This window comes from Chanos chanos, chromosome 6, assembly GCF_902362185.1.
Source record: "Chanos chanos chromosome 6, fChaCha1.1, whole genome shotgun sequence".
NCBI lineage: Eukaryota > Metazoa > Chordata > Actinopteri > Gonorynchiformes > Chanidae > Chanos > Chanos chanos.
Genome location: NC_044500.1, coordinates 17,393,288 through 17,415,617, shown reverse-complemented (window position 1 = coordinate 17,415,617; position 22,330 = coordinate 17,393,288). Strand labels below are relative to the sequence as shown.

Below are 22,330 nucleotides of genomic sequence, written 5' to 3'. Positions count from 1 at the left end.
TTTTCAAAAGACGATTACAACGTGTCGCGCTAACAGTGATTAAATTTCGCTGTATTTTGCTCATTTGAAAACGTGAAGTAAGAAGGACAGGCAGAGCACAGCAGCGCGAGCAGGCTGGAACTTGTTTACTCATGAGACGGGGGGTTAAACATTTAATACTTGCTCTCGGCCCATGCAGTCAGAGTGGGGGTCACGAGCGCCTGGAACGTTTGCTCATTATCAGTTTGACACGCGGGAATTTAGCTCGTCACGCGCCTGGCATTTAAAACAATCATAACTCAAGTTCACCCGAAAGACTTTTCGTCAAACTCAACCCAAATTACAAGCCCTCAGCCTTCAAAACAGTTTTCACAGAAATAAATGAAAGCATATAGCTGCTTGTTTGTAGACTAGAAGAAAAAATCCCTCACTGTCACTTGTGTGTTGTGTGGGCATCTTGATTTGATCACTTCTGGTCGGCTGAACCATTCTGTTACGGATTTAAAAAACAAAACAAACAAAAAACAAAACAAAACAACAAAAACAAAAACCTTGCTGCATCCTTGGCACAGCAGCCAAGTGCACTGTTTAAAGATTTTATTCCTATTATTTTTGGGTGTCAACAAATCTGACAAGATTAAGTGATAGCTAGCAGCTACTGTACAATATTCTCTGTTCTAAATTCATCTCAGTGTAGACACCGTAGGTTACAAATTCATCCTCAGAGTCCTCATATTCATTCTACATCCTAGAGTAAGGTGGAAGAAAGCAGTTTAATAGATTGCTCTGTACTAATTCATCATCCAATAAGCTAAGAGTCAAGAGATCTTGCATTTTTGTTTGCTCTTGCTGTGCATTAGAGGTAAGTCATCTTCTCCACCTGGCTTATCGTTAGGCCCCTGCAATCCAGGGCCCGTAATGAAGTCACTCAGGCGCTAATGACCCTCATTCAGGGCCTTTAAAAGCTCTCCCAATAGCCGAACCTCCATCCCCAAGCAGAGTAAATTGCCTCATCCACCAGCCATCTCTGCCCCCCACCCTCTACCCCTTCATTGTTCGCCCCCAGTCTCTGTAAACACTTAGTTGCCTGGTTTAGATAGGAGCCATGCACCATTAATGTGCCTCCACTGTCTCTCTCCCTCCCTCTGTCTGCAGTGTTTGCCTTGCTAGTTGATTGCTACCAAGCCTAGTTCATCACAAGCTTAATCACAACAAATGCACTGCGTGTAGTTAACTGTGTAGTAAAAGACAATGATGCCACATAGACAGTCGAGGGATTTGAAAAAAAAAGAAAGAAAGAACATGTTCTTTTCCTGTGTAGGACAATAAATAACATGATGTACTACAGAGGAAAAACAGTAAGGGAGGAAGAACTAGAAGGGTATGAAGGATGTTTGCTGTACACACGTATTTGAGTGCGGCTGGAAATAAGAGCTCCATTGTTTATATTATCCTTCTGGGATATGAAGAAAATTTATGGCCATGTTGTTGATTTTGGAATGGTTCCTAACATCCCAAGAGATTTGTAGATTATGTCAGATTATATTCAATTACAGTTCATTAATAAAAGATAAGGAAATTGACTTGCTCTGAATCTTTGATAGACGGACACAGACGTAAGACTCAGGTAACGCCCCTCTGAATCTCTCCTTTGGCAAACATTCCCTATTTTTTTCCACTGTCTCTTATTTATTTTTTTCCACTTTGTTCTTCACAGTTATGAGATGTAAAATATATCTACGTCCCTCTACAATCACCAGTCAGGAGGCACATGTGGAGTTAGTGGCTCGTTAAAAATGCTTACATTAATGGGGATGGCAGTAATGTTTAAGCCAAAGTATACTCCATAACCACTGAGCTTGGTGCTGCTACTGGAGTTGGCCTCATTATGAGAGAGAGAGAGAGAGAGAGAGAAAAAAAAGAAAGACGCAAAGACAAACTGGATCTTCATCCTCCCTTGAGGACATCATAGCGCAGCCAAATCCAAGGAAGGACTTTACTCTAAAGCTCCACTCTGGAGAAAAATCCCCTTTCCAACCTCCCAACCACTGGTTACAACCGCAGTGTGGCACTCTGCATGAATCGGATGGTAAAAACACATTGCCTCTCCCGCCATGCCTCTTCTGCTCAGGAAGTTTTTTTTTTCTTTTTTTTCTTTTTTCCCTTTAATGTGACGGATCAACGTTGAGCTGTGCTGGTAAAACTCAGACTACGGAAGATGTTTCCGCTGACACCATTTAAAGAATAAGCCTTTGAAACGGAGGAGAAACTGCGGAACGTTCTGGCGTACCTCTGCCCCACACACTTAAATTTGGAAGAGAATATATCCTTTCTCTCTGACAAAAATTCTAACAACGCCAGAAGCCATTTTGCCTGAAATATAGCACGATAAATCACACGTCCAGCCGATGATGATGATGTAATGCCGTTTTTGAAGATATCAGCAGGATAGGACCACAGCAGAGCAGATGAAGACGAAAAAAAAAAACGTGGAATGTCACAATCATTAAAAATTAATGTCACATATGTCGCTTCTTCGCCGCAGCTGGCTTTGGCACGACAAAAGAGCTGGATTCTGGCCCAATCCAAAATCATACCCTGTACTCCTCTTCTGGAGCCTCCTATTAGATTTAAAATGACTTGATGGCCCATGTTTTTCCATTATGGTCCATCAAGATATACAGACAGAGCCTCTCCTTGTGGAATAAACCACTTGTTCCTTTCAATGGTAGCTGTCTTTTAGTACACGAAATGTAAGGTGACGGAGGTTATGCCTTCTGAATCGTGACATGGACCATTGCGCTGAAAAACAGGCTATCTGCTAATTTCAGATATACAACATTAATCTCAGAGCAGATTAAATATATATATATATATATATATATATTGATTTCATTGCAATGTTTTCACAGCGGCACCACAAAGTAATGTGACGTGTGATAGGAAATACAGTCAACCTGTGTTTGCTATGTAAACATTGTTTCTTCCTTTTTTTTAAACCTGGTTTATGAATCACCATCACAATCATGTTGCTATATGACAGCCTCACTCACAGCCCTCGTATCAAAACCAGACCATTGTCAAACACATATTTGATTGACTCAGCCCTCTCATAACGGTCATATGTATTCTCTTTCTTTGTGACTTTAATTAACTGACTTTAATTAATACAAGAAATGTTTCTTTTTTTCTTTTTGGTAATGATTCTGTGAGATGTTTATGTGATAGTTGCTTTAGTATTGCTTCAGCACACCGAGTCTTCTTAGAACAGAACACAAGTCTAACGGAGCCAAATAAAAACATTGGAACGGGTCCTAGTCATCCTATGACTTCATATACTTATTTGAGCTAAGGTTTGATTACCACACAAACATCCTGAACTCTGATGAACTCAAAGCCCTCTTTAGGATGTTTGTTTGTGCCTTCGTCATTGTGGGTGACAGATAAGCTGAAGGCGTTATTCAGGCTGTCACACCATGGTCTTTTTAAAGGTGCAGCATTCATGAATTTGTACTGGGTCTTCATGGGTGGTTTCTTACAACAAAGACTAAAGACCTTCATCTACCTTTGACGTCTACCTCCTTGCAGCCTCTGCAAAAATGAACGGAGAAGATGATACGAAATTCCCCAAATCCATTTTTAACCACAATCTCATTGCAGGAGTGCTCTTATTGAACACAGCGTTAAGTTGCATTGAAAAATGCATTTGTCATTGGCTGAGTAGCCAAACATTGTATTTAACTCTGGGTTTGTTTGTTTTTTTTTCTGGCCACAGAAGCATCATAACAGATTGTTTGGGTTATTTATCATAGATCTCTTTAATGGCGTTTCTGTGTTGCTCTGTTGAGCGTGGAGAAACGACATGGCAAAGAGAGGTACGGGCTGGGTAGTGCTGTGTCCAGCCTCTGAAGTGTGAGAAAAAGAGGAAAAGAGGAGAGAGAGATTCATACAGGAGCTGTGTAATGAGAGCAGAGGTGTTTTCAGACCCTCCCCCCCCCGGAAAATAAGCCGGTTTCATTTTCAGAGGACCATTAGCGAAAACAAAAAGACACTCTGACTGAAGGGGAAAATTAGGCAGGAGAAGATCTCATTGCCGATGACAAGATAAAAACAGGCTCTGTGTGTGTGTGTGTGTGTGTGTGTGTGTGTGTAAGGGGGTAGGAACGCTGAAAAACAATTGGGGAAGAAGGCTCATTAATTGAGCTGTAGCTGTCAGGGACTCTGGTGGTGTGGTTGTTATCTCTGCTGCACAGGGCACATGGACACCGCGCCCTTTCACTGTGTCGCAGGTCACTAAGACAACTGCTGCTCATTTAGCAGAGAGAGAGGGAAAGAGAGAGAAGCGCTTGCATGCAGAGTGCGGGAGTTCAAATAAGAACACAAATTATTACTTTTTTTTTTTTCCAAAAATCAATGATGAATGGGGTTGAGTGACTTTATTGACCGGCAGTGTCCTCATGTTTTTGAGGCTGTTTTTTTTTTTTCTTTCTGACTTTTCACTGTTAGTCACAGCATCATTGTTATTGACTCAGCAGCATGACCAACATTCTTTGTGTTGTCTCCATCTCTTCAACCAAGTGGAAAGTAATGATTTCCTTAGAGGTCTTTCTTTCTTCTTTCCCCTTCCCCCTCCTTCCCCTCTTTTTTGAACAGTGCTGTAGTCTCTCTCTCTCTCTTTCTCTCTCTCTCCCTCTGTATCTCTCCCGCTTTCTGTCTCACACACACACATACGGACACACACAAATAGAGACACACTAAGTCTTGGCTTTTCACTGGTCCATTTGGACTGGATATTTTTAGCATTGCAGTGAAGTCATTTTAAGATAAAATGGAGAATATCTGGCAACCCTAATGGTGGAGATACATCATTTGCTAAACAATGAAGCTAAACATTGTTGGAATGCTAATACTGTCTGTGCCCATTTGCCTAATGCTTTTGGTCATTAAGACCAAATCGTTTTTTTGGCAAAGACGCTTGACGGCTGGGGGGAAAAAACACCTCTCTAGGAGCCTACTGTTGCCAAAAATTCAGGGCTTTCCAACAACGTCATGATATCCATTATAGTCAGGAGAAACACTGCCTGCCCTTTAACCGCTAAGCACATTTTAATCCGGAATATTCTGCCACAGGCTGATGTTTTTTAAATGCCAACGGTAGTTTTCCAGTAAATGAATATAAAATTAAATCTTTCTCCTGTTTTTCTCCTGCTCCTTTTTTTTTGTAAACCAGACTACACTGTGAATGGAACATGAGTGAGTTAATCATAGCCGCTATCATTGCTTTGTTGTTGTTATTCATAACTGTCTCAGTCCCTGGGCATGTAAATTACACAGACTGTGGGAGAAGGAGCTTTACCATGGTGAAGGGAGATTATATACCCTGCAGGACTCTGAATAGATTGTTTTCTGTATGGGCAAATCCAAAGGATCTTCGTGGACGTGCAGAGACTTAGAGATGCAGTTTTTACAGTTATTACAATTGTGATGTGTGTCCAAGTCTGCAGTGTTTACGTAAACGCAATTATGATGATAACCAACTGTCTCCAGTCAAATTATGTTTTTCAAAAAGGAACAAAAACAAGTAATCAGCTTGGCATGATTGGAATGGTTGCTTTTTTTTATTTTTTTTTTTTAACTGGTGCGGGTTTTATCGCAATTAAACACAAAACGTTTATTTGTTTCTTTCTTTCTTTCTTTTTTTTTTTTGCTCTAGGGAGGTAAGGATCAGGTTCAGGACGACTGTTGCTGGTAATATGCGTTTCTTTTAAATGACCCTAACCTGACCCTTTCCCTGCCGTCCCTGTCACAGATGAGGGCTCGGGGAGTGAGGAGGTGGGCGTGGCTGCATTTCGAGCGAGGGAAACAGGAAGGCCGTGTTGGTTTCGGTTGACAGGATGGTGCGTCGTGCTGTTGGGGGGGACAGCTCACCTTTGAGTGCAGTGGTGTGGGTGGGGGGAGGAGGTGAAGAAAGGGTATTGAAAGGTCTGACTGGCCACGTGACGGTGTTAAAGGTGGCAAAGAGTGAAGGGAGGGTAGTGTGCCGCTGGAGGTATAATATCACTGTTATGCTCTTATTCCATATGCAAACAAACCACAGCATATGCTGTGTTAGGTTTCATATGAATGTGTTTTAGGCAAAGGTGTGTGTGTGTGTGTGTGTGTGTGTATGTTTATATGAGTGTGTGTATGTGTGTGTGTGTGTGAGGTTTGGTTTGGTTTGGTTTGGTGCTGTGCAGACATGAGGAAGAGCTGTAAACAGTATGGGTGAAGGAGTCAGATGCAAATTGCCTGTGTCTTTTGGTGGATCCCCTCTGTGCACAGCAGACTCCAGGAGTGACATATGCCCTTGGGGTTCCTCTGGGGAAGGTATTTTTAGCATCTCGTCTCACTGTCAGAGGAGAGGAAAACAAATCTGTCTCTCTTTAGCGACGCGAGGCAGTTTAGTAGAAAAGCCAAAAGAGAAATTGATGGTGAGGGTTTAGTATCCATCTTAAAACCCTCTGGACCTTAAGACAAAGTTCAGTATCGTCTTTCCTGTCAACACACACACACACACACACACACACTGCTCCCAGAAGACTGCTGGCGCTGCTTTGAGCGGAAAGCCCTTAAATTACATTCATCTCGCCTCTGATCTCTCCTGAGGGTATGCCAATGAATACAACAAACCTTTCCATCTGCCTCGCCGCAGTAACACAGGGGCTTGATAACAGGCACACCTTAATTGCTTCCATCTCCAATCTCTTCTGCTCCTTCTTTGGTTTGGTAGAAGCTTTGTCAAATTGAACTGGGGCTAGAAAGTGAGCCGTCGCGTTGATGTTGTTTTTTTTTTTTCTCGAGCTGAACGACGACTCTGTCGTAGATCCTTGGGATTTGTTGTGTTTCACGGACCGCAGCCAACCAAACAGGCTGCAAACTCTGGAGGAAAACAGACCCTGAGTCGCTGTGAGCAGATTATCCCAGTCACAAGGTCACATTTTTTTCAGGGCCAAATATCTTACATGGTTTGTCATGATACAAACTCACTCTTGAGACCGTTGATCTATTCAAGGTGAGTAACTTTCCAAAAAACACAAGATCACATAGCCCGCATTTTCATTTTATTTTAACTCGCCGGACGTAAGTAGAGAAACAAAAATTTCTCTCCGCAGAGAGAATAAACTTAGACGTAAAAGCATAAAAAAAAAGTCCCTTTGTTTTACCTTCCTTTCATAAAATGGCGCCGCTCCATTGCAGATGGAGCTGAACAAATGTTTCCGGAAAAATCCATGGCGCTCAGTGGAGTGAATCTCTATGTTTCCACTCGCCCTGCCTGCAGACAAAATTTCAACAGAGTTCAGATCACGTAAAGTTTTCTCAGCTAAATGCAGTGGTGCCATTTTTTTCTATTTTTTTTTTTTTTTTTTATTTTTTTTTTTATTTATTTATATGTTTTACACAAAAGGTCATCTTGATCTTCTGTTGTTCATTGCAGGATTTATTCTATGTCATTGTACTGTGCGAAGAATAGGCATCTGGCGTGTGACCATTCACGCTGGGTGAGCGTTGTTTGGAGTTTACTGGATACTCGTTCGTCCTGTTGTGCTAACGTTTCCGTCCTTTCTTTATAATCATTTCACTTGGTTTGTTACACACCCACAACATAACAGTCATTCCAGAATTGGAGGACAATGTACGCATCAACATTTTTACAAAAACTGACCCTTTATTTTACCAATTTCTGGCAAAAAAATGGTAATAAACCATCAAATAGCTCAGGCATAAACGGTATGCTCTTTATGAGATGTTTTATTTGTTGTGTGCTATGCTTGGTGCAACTCTGTCACAAATACTCAGGAACCTGAAAAAAGTACATTTTAAAATACTGTTTAATAAATCCTTTACCATTAAGTAAAGAAAGTCACATTCACATTGAATACTCATTCAGTTTCAGATAAGCCTTGATGTATATTAATTTAAGTAACTTTGATATGATACAATGATATGGTAACAGAGTTGAAATTAGAATAACAGGGTTGAATGGATACATTACTTTTGATTGAAGATCATGACATATATGTGACAAATAAATACTGGGATGTTGTTTAATAATATTTTATATATCTTTTCAATGAAGGATCAACAGGATGACTTGGAATGCAACCCTGTTACTCTAACAGGGCTGCAAATCAATGCTAATATTAGCTTTTTCTCAAGAATAGATGCTAGCTGTGTAATGTAACATTACTATCAAGGTCAATGACAAACTTAGTTATATAAATAAAGAAAGAAAACTTTGAAATTCATTTGTCTTATCCTGATCATATGAGTAGGGCTGCGTTGGTTAGAGTGACACTCAATCAGGACTGAAAATATGAAAAATAGAAGAGAGGACTTACCTTTGGTCTACTCATAGTGTTAGCAAATGGCCTGATGATGTCATTTCCTCTGTGTCATCACTGCTCCTCACTGTTTTTTCTCTTCCTCTGCAAGGCTAAATGGGGCTGTGTCTGAAATGGCATACTAGTGTAGTGCATACTTCATACTGGTCCAGTATACACCGTGTACTCTACGCTACTCCCCACCCTAGTATACAGTATAGTATGCAAGTATAAGACCTTTCATATAGTGTACTACACAGTCACATTACTGTCGCTGTCCGCCATGGTTTTTGAAATTGGAAATCACCGTGTTGCATCATGGGATGCCGTACCCGACAAAGTGAGCTCAGGTTGTGAGCTTCAGGTTTTCGCCAGAGTAGTACATCATCCGGGTAACTGTCGTGTACTCCAAATTTTTTATTTTTCATGTACTGCATGATACTTACCACTTTTACATCAAGATTAGAATAGGAGTAGTATGTAGTATGCCATTTCAGACACAGCCTAGGTTTTGGTAACAGGGTTGCGGGCATGTTGTGGGACACAACTTCAGCGCATAATTAATATTATTGAAAATATGTCGATGATTAAATAAACTGTTTTAACAATTACAAGACACACATATCAACAAAACCATACCAAAAAAGGTAGATTTAAAACCTATTTTAACTGATGTGCAAGTTGGTCATCAAGGTGGAATAAGAGAAAAATGCCATTTTAGGGGGTGCTTGAGAGCTATTGGGTATTTCAAATATTTTGGAACCACCTTTTTTTCCACAACTAAATTTACGTTATTTCTCAGGAACAGTATAATTTACAGAGCAAGTGCATGTTTTAGTATTTTGTGCATGGATTACTTGAAATCTCACGGATAAACTGAAAATGTCCTCCAATTATGGAACGTTCCATAAGTGAATTTTTATCGCAGAACAGAGAGAGAGACAGAGACACAGAGAGAGGTGGGGGGTGGGGGACAGACAGAGAGAGAGGGACAGAGAGAGAGAGAGAGAGAGAGAGAGAGAGAGACAGAAGGGAAGAGAGATGGGAGGAGGGAGAAAGAGCTGCTAATAATCACAGCTCCGTGATTTTTTCCTTGAATGTCAAGAGCCGTTCCAAACTGGCCTTGAGTGACCTGGCCTGGTAAACTGACAAAAATGGCAACGTACGAGCAAAAGGAACAGGTCCCGCCTCAGAAAACAGTTTTCCTACTTCACAAATAAAAAGGGCGCCATTTATCGTAATCTCCAGTTAATGCTTACATGCGCACGAACAACAAGCGGCTGCAGCTGCTTTTAATTCTCCAGACAATACAGCAGTGCATGTGTTCGGGCTGATAGACTCACATCATCATTTTACAGCAGCTTATTTCAATTAAAGATGATATCAATGTGCCGATAGTCATTCAGAGAAGGAGAGCCAGAGAGAGAAATAGAGAGAGAGACAGAGACAGAGAGATACAGAGAGAGAGAGATAAGTGAGAGAAAAAGGGGGAGTGAGTGCACGTGTCCTTGAATGAGTGAGATGGAAGGTATTTGAAATCATCTGAGAGTGTTTTTGAAGCTCCAAAAAGTTTCTCTTTTTTTTCCCTGAGAATTCGTCCAGCTGATTCGGGTTTGGCTGATGTTCTATGTAACCATAACCTCTTCTGCCGTTGTTAGAACACGCAGTAAAAAAAAAAAAAAAAAAAAAAAAGATAGCCGACAGCGGGAAGGTCTGCGGATGAGTAAAATTGAGTTTTATCTCAGCAGATTCCATTTGGAATATTGATGAGAGACAAATCAGGTCCCTGAGGGAGCTCTCCGGCCAGCGAGACAGGTTAGGGCTGACTGGCATGGTGATGTATTAGAGTGTTCACAAATTGGCCGCACACAAGGCATTAGTGCCCAATGGGAGATCTCACAGAGATGTCTCTGACTTAAAAAAATTATATCAAAAGGAAAGTTTCTCAGACTATTGATGGGCTAGGTTTCCCATTTCCATACACCATATGCAGTTCACAGGTTCTCCCAAAATGAATAACTTCCTTAGGATCTTTAGATCTGTATATCGTGTCACGTGGACTGAACTGATCAACGCTACAGTTATATCAAATCTATATAACCTACAAATCTATAGCAGATGGAATATTGACAACATTGAATTCCTTACAGGTTGTTAATGCTCATCAGTGAAGCTGATTCAAAGATGTAAGCTACAGGTGGACCCAAATGATGCATGGATTGGAGCTCTCTTGGGAATCAGGGTGCATCATGGGAAGGGGGAGGTTGAGGAGCATAGGTTGGCTCTGGGTCAAATCCCTTGGCAATCCTTCCCATGAGCCTTTATGGCTTGGCGTCATGGTTACCCCCAGGTGCTGTGTGCCCACCTCTAAGCCAAGGACCCATCTATAGCCAACCCTGCTGTCTGCCTGACAATACCTCTCTGCTTGACAGAATAGCTCAGCCCCTGCTCTGTTTTGCCAAGACAGCTTCATAACCACACGGTTGATCCCTTGCCCACACACACACACACACACACACACAATGTTCACTCACTCAGATCCCCAGCGCAAGGACCGTGCTCTGTTTGTCACAGAACACATAAAGCCTGCTGTCAAGGGAAAACGTTTAAACGCGTAACAGATAAACAAATAAACAAACCACAGAGTCCTCTGACGCTGCCCCAGCCATGTCGCTCGAATGCAAACGGCCGAACAAAAGCAAACTTGGTTGTTGTTTTTTTTCACCGACTCTCTGTACAATCAACGAACCAGTATATATGTAAACACAAAGGCGCTCTCTCTCTTTCTATCTTTCTCTTTCTCTTTTCTCTCTTGTCACACAAATATGATACACTAAAAACAGCTGGAAGCTATCAGGACATAGCCATCAGCCAATGAGGGGTGTTCTGTTTGAAGGTAGAACGTGCAAGTGGCTTTGGGGAATGTTAATTGATTCTACTTGTTTCAAATACTTACTGCTCACTTTCTCTTCAAAAAAAGACATCCTCTGAAACAACTGATTCGCTTTCTCCGGTGGCCTCCATGCGAACCCTCCATGAGTTTGAGCTGAATGTTGCAAGTGCTGAACTCAAATTGTAAGTGCACAGGGGACTTTGATGGGTGTTTCTAGTCTCCATGGCAACAGGCCACCACACAGCAACTGCATTGCTGAAGCTAAGAGTAGTTACAGAAGCTAAAATCTCTGCATGGTGGGAAGGTGGGAGGGTTTTCTCTCCGTGGGAAACACAAAGATGTGAGAAAGAGGAGAGGGAACGCGTGCACTACGGTGTTCTGAAGAGATCATGTAATCTTTGTTTAATTTCCACGAGAAGCATCTTGCCACACCTCATTAATCTTCATTGCAAACAACACATAGCAAAGCAGGAGTGCCGGAGGCATCTGGGTTAATCCCATGCGTGTTGGGCTGCTTTGATGTTCTTGTCTTAATGCCCAGACATGAGACCTAACTGCTCCTGGCCATCAGATTATGCACAGACCTGTTGCAGTGCTCCAGAGGGATGTAGAGAAGCGGTCCAGTGGTTACTTGAAAAACACAACTGCACTTAAAGCAGCAAACCTGTAGCCTGTGGAGTCAGCAGGTTTAAAAGATACAAATACCTCACTTAGGTGAAGTTGATTTATTGAGGCCTTCAGGGTATCGAAATGACTTGAGCCAATGAAAAACCATTTACATAACCAGTGATTGGTCAAACTATTGGTCATGTCCTAGTCTTAAGTCATATTATTGGCTGGGGGGTTGCAACTAATGTTAACAATGATGTATAAAGTAATACATATGTTGTTATGGTAGAATGTATGTGCTGTTAGTAAACCTGACCAATCACGTGTACTCTCTGTCATTGCAGAGTAAGTGTGATTGTCAATAATTTAACTTTTATCAACAAGAGTAGAATGCTTCACAAGATGCTAAGTAATGCTTGCTTATCCTCTCTGCTCTAACAAACAGGCTTAACAAAGAGTTATCCAGGAATGACCTACTTAAATTACGGCTTTAAAAAAAAAAAAGTGAAGTCAGGGTCGTTTATATCATAATCTTTCTGTCTGGTTCATTAAAAAAAAAAATTGAGGTCTGTGTCCAAGAACATCTGGTAAAACTGTGTATGTGAAGATGATAAGTTTTCTGATCTGTACTAGATGTGCAACCTGTCTCCTTCTTTCTGTTCTACTAAAACATGAACCATAAAGGAGACAGGAAAAACTAACAAAGGATGTGGCTGCATGTGCATAGGATGTGGTTACATGTGCATATGCTTTGTAAAACAAGATGACTCGTTCCATCTTTACCACACACAAAGGTCGCAAAGGCCCACAGTGTTTTTTTTTGACACCACAGTAACTGTCAGTGTTAACCAGCGCTTCAGTTATGTAGGCAGTGTCTGAGAAGTCGCCTACATTGAACTACATTTAACAGACAGATGCTTCGTCATTTGTGTTAGACAAAGTGTATACCGCACTGGACACATTTCGAGGTCAGAGGTTCTGCGGGTTGTCTTATCAATCTGGAGGTGTTTACTCTCTAGCAAATCAAGAACTTCTGCTTCAAACAGCCAATCGTGTCACAGTGCCCCGTGGAAACCAGAGATACAATAGATCTAGTGTTCGTTTCTAGAAAAAAAAAAAACTTTTAAGAGGCACTTGAGCCATTTTGTATCCGGCCAAACAGTCACAACATGCTGGGTGTTTAGGAGATGGACGGATAAATGAATGAAAGGGAAAGGAAAGACTCTGGGGGTGTGGTGACTTTAGAGAGAGAGAGCACCTCAGTGGGCACATGGGGCGTTCATTGGCTTTGCATGATCTGACACAGTTTGTCAAGGTGCTGAGCTCAGCCACCGTGTTGCCACAGCGACTGCGTTTGAGTAGCTGAAGAAGAAAAACAGAGAGAGAGAAAAAAAAATATAGAGAGAGAGAGAGGGGGGGGGGCAAAAGAGAGAGAGGGAGAGAGTCTGAGTAGAGGCCTGCAGTTAAAGACAGATGCAAAAGGAGGTTCTCCACATTCACACCTCTGACAGTTATACGGACAGCTGGTTCCTATTTACAGCGGGGGGAGTCAGTGAGACCTCTTAAACGTCAACATTGCATTAAATATAGGCTCATTCGAAAGTGCTACCCTCCCCACCCTCTCTGACTTCACAATATAGCTTCATTTCCATTTTCCTAAAAAGTGTCGAGCAAAACATTTTGCATTTCCAAAGCTGCAGGGTTAAATTGTTTGTAGAAGCCCTCCAAAAATTTTGCAATATGCTCCAACAACTCCCAGAGGAGAAATTGTAATTTGGGTTTAGTGTCACCCTGGTTTGAAGAATGAAGATTTAACATTTTGGTTTAAGACTGCATGACAAATCAGCATGTCAGATATATTTCATTCATAATGCATTCTGTGGTGTGTGCTCAATAATTCAAACCATTATGGAGGCTTAGTTTTATTTTCGGTATTTTCCTTGGAGTCAGCAGTCTTGGGAAGGCTCCAGGGTTAGACAGACATGGTTGCCCACTGGCTTAACAGACAAGAAGAGGAGCTCCAATGTGATTCAAGTCTTTCCTCTGAATTGGACGGATCAGAGATTTGGCAAAACTGGACAGATACCTCCCATTGCAGGAGCCTTCAGAGCGGAGTGTGTGTGTGTGTGTGTGTGTGGGAGGGGTAGAGAGATAGGAGATAGAAGATGTTTGGGCCTCTCCATTGAACGGCCTGAGTGAATGTTTGTGGCGTCAAGGTTATAGCCTCTCAAAAAACCCTCCTCCCCCTCATGTCTTTGTGTGTGCGTTTTTCTTGCTTTTCTTTTCAATTTTTTTTATAAACCTGTGTAAGAGGAAAAACTTGAAGACAAAAACACAAATACATAAAAGGTTCAAGTTTGTTTTTAGATATCCTGTGTTTGTCCCTCCAGGGTCAAACTGCCCCTTCAGCAGCAGGTGACGTGTGTGGTAGATAGTGATAACTTGTCTTTGCCTAAACACACACTCTCTCTCTCACGCACACGCACTAACACTCAGTGTTTCTTTCTCTCTCTTTTTTTTCCCCTCCCTCTTGCCCCTCCTCCGACAAGATGCGTTACTCTCTGTGTACCGTGAACAGAGAACAGAGTCTAATCCCAAATTCCTGTTTATTGACTGCTGCATGAAAGCACTGACTGTGCTTGAGTGACTCTCCTACATGTTGGAGGGGAAGAAAATAGGTTGCGTTGACAGTAACCTTGTTTCAAGGGACTCTAACTATCACACATCACATCACACTGTTAAACGCACACTGATAATGCTCACATGCTTTAGCTTCAGTTCTGCTTTTTTTTTTTTTTTTGAGCTAAAGATGTATTTCATAAGAAAAGAGGAAAGACAAGAATAGGATACAAGAGATATTCTGGGTATCGACTCCCAGTGTATTAATAATACTCAAAGAACAATAGACTCTGTGTTGCCAGCACTCTCCAGCTGGGAAGCACACCCATCTGGACAGATGCCATCTATAGTCTACTTTTATTACATTATAAAAACGTCAATTACCGAAGGCAAAAAAAAACGCGGCTGGGATAGATCCGTCGAGAGTAGACTTCTTAACCTACCTTGAGATTGTGAGATCGATTTTGGTTGTGTGTTAAAGAGTAATCTCTCTCCCTTAAGGCCTGACTGCTATTGAGTGAACAAATTGTAACATACAGTCATACATACAGCCCCGCTCTAGCTGCGAATTATGGTAAAAATTGGTACTGCTAAAATGGTGATATAGCACTCACATACAGTATGAAGCAAAAACAGTGGCAGGAGGACTTACATATCTTTTGTGAATGCCGGAAAAGAACATTTGTTGTAAACTAGGGATGTATTTTGAACGGAGTATTTGAGCTAACTTAAAAAAATGAATTAAATAGTGTTGTAAACATTTTAAAAGCTCTGGTGATCATTACTTCTGGCCTGACCAACGGTTCCTTGATTTTCACTCGAAAACTCTCAGCTTTTTGTTGATCCAATTCCAGTTCCACTTTGTAGTCGAATAAGCACCAAAGACCCAGCAGTTAACACAGTCCTTTTTATGCAGTGGACACGTAACTGCGCGGGAATTACTCTTTACATAAGAACGCTGTGTAAAATACGTACAGGCCATTGTGTGTAGGCTACGTAACTGAATGAGCATCAAAAGAAATAAGAATATTATTTTAATGCCAAGAGTTGATCTGAAATGAGGCCAGATTTCAGAAAATTTCAAATGGGTTATTTTACCTCCACCCCTCTCCCCTCTTATACAATATTGCAGAAGAATAACGAGAGGGCGTTCACCGGTCCGACAGACAAGGGATAAGGCTACAAATGTACTTGGAAATACCGTTTTCAGCATACTGAAAAATACCCCAGAACAGCTGTTGTCTGTGCGCGGAGGGAATGTGTCGAATGTGCGCTGCAGTCCGGGGCTGACGGAATTGAAAAGCGCATGCCGCTACCTTTAAAGAGGTGTAGGCGAAAGAACTCATTGCATATATAGGCGGAGGACGACGCACAAAGAAGAGCCAGAACGAGCGCATTATTTTGAAATGCCGTGGCGCCAACGGAGGAGCTTCAGCTTTAAACAAATTCATCAGCAGATCGATTTGGGTTGGACGTAATTGTGTTTGTGTTCTTTTTTAAACAACCGAGAGTGGGTTCTGTGAATCTTCTTGAACAGAAAAGAACTCGTAAGCCTCCAGAACTTTGGAGTTTGAATGGTAAGGAGGCTGAGAGCGCAGTCTTGTTTCTTGTTAGAAATGTGGTTATGCGCGTGTTCAATGTTGTTAAGAAGATGGATTTTTAGACATTTTCTAATACACCTGGTTGACTGAGTCGAATCCAAAGAGTCGTTGTCTCCGATTTTCCTTCATTGCAGACTGAACAACCGTTCAAATGCTGGAATGGTTTGGTGCAGTTTGCATCCTCATCGTGGTGGCCGCAATTTGGCCAGTCTCAAAATACTTCGGAGCGGAAAACCAGTCTTCTACACTCTTTCAAGGTCTTCAAATACCACGGCATGACCATAAGAGATCGTTGGAAAGATGTGTCTATGACCGTAGCATCAGGGCAGGGCATAAGGTAGATGAACCTGGCGAAACACCTACGGTCGCTTTGATATGCAAGCCCTCAGCCCTCGCCAACTACCTGCTCAAACACTGCCTTAGTTTTTGCAAATTTGCATCGATTCCAAAATGGAACTGGCGCTCGAGTGCGTTTTTGCAGACTGTTTTTGGCGTTTGTTGGCCATACGAGTGTCCGGTGCATTTCATCCGAGACCACCTTCAGCTGAGCGACGATGGATTGGTAGCCCTAGACTGGGCTGTTGTCGGTGTGGGTTATCATAAAAGGAGACGGACGTCGAGTAATTCCACAAGTCCCATTCTTCTGATCATCCCCAACTCCTTTGGCAAAATCACCAGGAACGTATTGAAGGTAACAAATGTGTTCAAGTTTTTTGTTTTTATTTTTGCACAGTGTAGTCATATGAGAGTAAAACACGCCAGAGCCTTACTTGAGCCAGATATAAAAACGAACATTATCAGGTACAAGAACCAAATGTCGCTGGTAATATAACCGAAACAAATGCTTAAGGTGATTATGAATAATTCGTGGACTATTTGATTATCGGTGACTCAAAACTGGAATGGAAGCCTGCGGACTTTGGGCTCTTTTAAAGCCACAATTGATGAGGATGTTCACCTGCCCTCCATATCTGTGTACGGGGAACAATAGCTTCACTGTCTGTCGTGGGGAATAAAAAAGACGACTTTTTGTGACTGACCTTTTTCTCACTTCAAAGATCTTCCTTAAAAATTTTTTTTTTCTGCCCCCCCCCCCCCCCCCCCCCCCCCCCCCCCCCCCCCCCCCCCCCCCCCCCCCCCCCCCCCCCCCCCCCCCCAAAAAAGCCCCAAGCTCCACACTGAATCCAACATATTCTGCATTGTATGCAACCAGTTTAACTCCGTGTATTGTGTTCTGTAATGCACTTTGCACAACCTAAGCCAATCCATTGTATTGTGACTCACTGCAGCAGCAGTCGAGGTGTTCACTAATCACTCAGATGACTCAGTGGTCTTTTCTCCAGGGTTTCATATTCTCGTTTTAAAATCCGTCATTCTTAATCATAAGACATCAGTTGAGAGCTAGATCCTTTGGCAGCTCCATTCCTTCAATAAGAAGTAAAGTGTGTTGTTGGTTGCGTGCCAGTATTTTTTCTAAAGAGTAAGGAAAAGGATGGTACTAGCAGCTAGCTCTGTTAGCCCCCTCTTCTTTTTTTCCCTTTGACATGATGACAACTTTGCATAAACACTGAGCTGACGCCCTTAGCGTGCAGTGCTGATGGGTCACGATGCACTTCATGAGCCTAATTAAGAGCCGTCTAAACAGAGACGGTTTCGCAGTGTAATGGGAATGCCTCATTCATCAGTATTGCTCCTTGAATAAATTGGATTTTTTGAAAAGATAGTCAGAGTTGTAATGCTAACATTTCAGAAGAACTAGTGGCCCCCAGCAGCATGTCTGAGGAGTTATGAGTCAGTACTGCCTCATGGATTTTTCCTCCAGAAGGATTACATTCAGTTGTGTCATTTTATTGGACTAGAGAAAAGGCTACAGAAATTGACATTGATTAGTATCCACAAAATAATACATATTTTTGCCTTTCTTTGGAAGAACAGAGAATGATACTATAGATTGAGGATGCACAATGTTTTCAAGTCATCTCTGGATAAAGGCTGCTATTTTGAATCCTGCGTTCATTATAGCTTGTAAAAGAAATGTACAGGATGACCATCCCTCATTTTTAGAGAGACGGAGAGAGAGTGTGAGTGCTCACACAGCCTGAATCTGTGTCTTCAGCTGAACAGCTTTCACCCCAACTCTGTGGTGTGCAGCTCAGCTCTGAAGCAGACTTCTGTAATGCTCCACTGAGGTATGTTTGGTGGGAGTTTCACCCTGAGGCTGAAGCGCGACAGCTGCAGCGGTGAGTCAGAACCAGAGCCTGGAGGTTGGGCCCCTGACTCTGTTGTGATCTTTTCTGGATTCCTGCCTTTAGCAACCCCCCCCCACACCCCCGCCCAACTTGCTGACACACGCACACACGCAAAGGGTTTTTTTCTTATGTTGGGGTGGCATGTCGGTCAAGTGGTGGTCATTGGACGTCGGAAATTGGGCGCGCCGATTTTTGTACGTCATAAAAGTGTCTCAGGCCGACTGTAAATAGCAGCTGTGTTCCAAATCCTATGCCGCAGAACTGACTTTCTCGCTGACCATATGGAAATGATGTGGCTGGGCTTACAAAGGAGGACAGATGTGGTGGCCTTGATAAGGCCTGCCAGCTAACGTTCTCCGACTCAGATCACCTTAACATCACAGCACACATCTTCTGTCCAGGTGTCAGAAGGACATCAGTCAGATCTGTGAATTTTATTACCTGAAATAGATGGTGGAGACCAATGCATATACTCAGGTCATTTGCTGTGTTTTTGCTCATTTTGAATATACATAGAAGGTCTGTCGTGCTAGTAGGTGAATAAACGTCGAAAACGGTCATTAAAGAGACGTTTCATAGCCTGAACACACGCAGAGTGTGAGGTTGCTTGTGAAGACTTGTCAGGTGTATGCCACGTGTGAGGAATGTTGCAGCACTGAGGTACAATTGGTTTTCTCTACGTGTCTCCAGCTCCAGTGACAAAATTCCACACCAGCCTGACATTAACAGAGCACAGACAGGGGAAAACTACCGAGCAGCAGCTGCTTCAATTATATATTCAGCTGGTTGTCTTATTTCAGAAAAAAAGAGAAAAAATTCTGATTTGGGTCAATGACAAGCTTAAACAGCGACGTAGTGTAATTGAAAGGTGTTCCGAAGCAGCGAGGTATACTCGGCATTGACATGAAGCTACGTTTATTTTCTCAAGGAGATGTAAAATTACTCGAATCATTCATTTCCTGCTTTCGGTCAAGCAAAATATCTCTTTTTATGCCACAAAGGATAATGTTTGTGGACATTGCATCGGTACATTTGCAAATGATCATTTTCTTGTCTTGGTCTGCAGCTCTGTGAGGTGGCTCTGAGTCACGGTTACCTCCCCGTGGTCTTCAACCGGCGAAGTCAGAACGGGACTCCGCTCAGCACCATTAAACTCCAGCAGTTCGGCGACCCATCTGACCTCAGGGAGGCGGTGCGCTACATCCGCTATCGTCAGCCGTCGGGCCGGATCTACGCCGTGAGCGAGAGCACGGGGTCTGGCCTGCTCCTCTCCTATCTGGGCGAGTGCGGCTCTTCCAGCTACGTGACGGCAGCCACCTGCCTGTCGCCTGTCTTTCGCTGCCAGGCGTGGTTTGACTGTGGCCCATCCTGCTCTTCCACTGGGCCCTGCTGCTGTACCAGAGATCTGCCTGAGCAGGTAATTGATATGGTTGTGTGAGAAAGAGAGACGGTGTATGCAGAGGAGTATAAACACTGGGGTTTTTTTTTTGTTGTTGTTGTTATTTTTAGTGCTTTTTTTTTTTTTTTGTTCGACTCGGCTTGAGGCTGGACGGATCAAAATAAGAGGTTCGGAGTAACCTAGGCAACCCTGGGAGTGTATGCAGATCCACTGATCTTTCTCTGAACCGCGTTTGACCTCAGCTGTGTATTTGAAATCAATGTTAACGACTCCACATTTTCCCCATTGCTGTTCTTCGGGATGTATTACAGTGCATTGTCTTGCGTGTGTCTGCAGGTACAAAACGGTTCTGGGGGAGGTGGTGCACACAGACACACTCTTCTCCAGCTGCTCCTTGAGGTCCATGGAGGAGGCATTGTTCTGTCAGCTGGGCCTGAAGGGGGCACCGGTGGACAGAGCAGGAGCCTGGGAAGCGTACTGGGAGCGAAACGACCCTCTGAGGGACGTGGACGAGGTAGCCATCCCTGTGCTGTGTGTGTGCAGCCAGGACGACCCAGTACGAGGAGAAGGCCAAACCACAGTGCCTCTGGAGCTCTTTGAGAGTAACCCACATTTCTTCCTGCTGCTAACGGGCCAAGGGGGCCACTGTGGCTTCTTTACACCTGCGGAAGACACCACACCCTGGAGCCACCAGGCCTTGCTGGAGTTCTTCCGCGCCACGACCGACTTCTTCGCAGCCGAGGAACGGGCCAAGCAAGCGGCCAGACGCCGAGGGCTGAACGGTTCCGGTAAAACCTTTCGGCACCGTAGCGTCAGCACATGCAAGCGACTTCCCGTCTGTTCTCACAATATCCACGCCATCTACAACTGGCAGAGGTCCTACACCAGATGATGGCTCTGGTCCTCTGGTCTTTGACTTATGGAAACTGTGAACCACCCAGAAGGACTTCAGCTAACTGTGGGTGGTCCCTGAGCTGACAGTGGAACAATGACCGGCAGACGTGTAGCACACATGGAATGGTTGTTTCAAAGTTGCCTTGCCGTCGTGTTATTACATCACTTTTCCGAAAAATGTCCCTCCTCTTTTTTTTTTCTTTCCGGCAAGAGTTGGCTCACAAAAAAAAAACAGACTGTATCTGGTCACGAATGGTTTTCACAGTGCTCTTAATTGTCAGCTTTTCTTTAGCGTTCCAACTCATCTACAGTATGGTCGTGATGTTCTGCCAATTTCAGTGCTATTAAAACGCTCTTAACACAAAATGTTATGGAAAAGGCTTCCAAAGGGCACTTGAAATTTCCATTTGGTAATATTTCAGGATGGTAAAGTGGAAGGGGAATTATGCCTTTGCAGTTCAGTGTTATCTCCATCAAACTGTCCCTTCACAATACTCGCAGGATACTTGAGTTATTGTTCTGTGACAGTGGGAGTGTGCTGAATGGGAGTGAACTGTGGAACCAAACTAGGGAATCTTGTATGATGTCATTGAGCGTCAAGGGGAAAAATGCTCCTTTACTGAAATGGGTGGAACAAGTTTTGTGGCTTTTCACATCTTCTAATTTAAAATCTGGTCTGAACACCAGTGATCACTTCTTCTTTTTTTTTTCTTTGGTCTCTCACTTTTTCACTGCTTTTAAGTTGATCCTTACTGTCAAGCTCATGTAAATATATTACCGGTGAATTCGTTGAAGGAAATTGATTAAAAGAATTTATTTAAAGTCGTCAAGTTCCTTTATGTAATTTTGTTTGTCAGGGGGCGGCAGGAGGAGGGGGGTGTTCTGACATCTGTGAAAATACAGCGAAGAGAATTTCTAGAATATGACAGAACTCGTTTATTTAATTTGAATTACTGTCCCTAAAAAGAGAGCGTGTTAACACTGCAGGATTAGATCTTGGGATGATGGTGTTCCCTTTTTTTTTTTTTTTTTTCCTGAGAACTCTTCTGCATGATCAGTTTTCTTACTGGATATTCCCAAAAATAGCTCTGGCTGGAGCCTGTGGCAGAGAGGCAGAGAGAGGGACTCTGATCTAATGCGACGTTTTTTTGCAGACTCGTTTGGATATTTACACAGAGAGACAGCGGTAGAGCCAGTAGGAAGCAGTACAGCGTTTTCTTTACTGGCCCAGTGATCTTTATAGCTCCGCCAACGCATTTCATAGTGATCGGACCCATTCAACCATCTTTGACAAGAGCCTGCTACTGTTTATTTATTTATGTATTTTTTTTATTCCAAATGATTCTAGATTCTTGATTATTCCAGCCTATGACAACCAGCCGTTGTCTGTGTAAACAGACATTGCATAAATGAACACGCGTTTTCACTGTAATGGTGAATATTATACTGATCACAGCTTTAAGTATGTTTTTAGATTGCTATGATCTCGCTATGATCATTTGGCTGTAGTCGTGTTTTGTTTGTAACACGCAGCCTACCAGCTGATGTATGTGGTATAGTCTATTGCTTATATGGAGTTAATTGGAGATTAAGTGTAGATCCCTGAAAAGCTGACCTTTTCAAGCAGCAGACGAATTTAATTGTGTGAATTGAGTTGCCCTTTAGAGTTTGCATTCGGTCTCAGTTGATTTGGTTGACATCCCATTCAGTCAGTTCTCGATTTGCGT

General features: G+C 42.7%; 1 protein-coding gene across 1 annotated transcript; it reads left to right on the top strand.

Moving 5' to 3' along the window:
* Positions 1–16,212: 16,212 nt before the first annotated feature.
* Positions 16,213–21,357, top strand: abhd15a (abhydrolase domain containing 15a). The gene is given in 4 exon segments (XM_030777679.1): positions 16,213–16,752; positions 19,377–19,665; positions 19,668–19,727; positions 20,021–21,357. Coding segments are annotated over 4 exon segments (1,470 nt in total). The 3' UTR covers positions 20,602–21,357.
* The last annotated feature ends 973 nt before the right edge of the window (positions 21,358–22,330 follow it).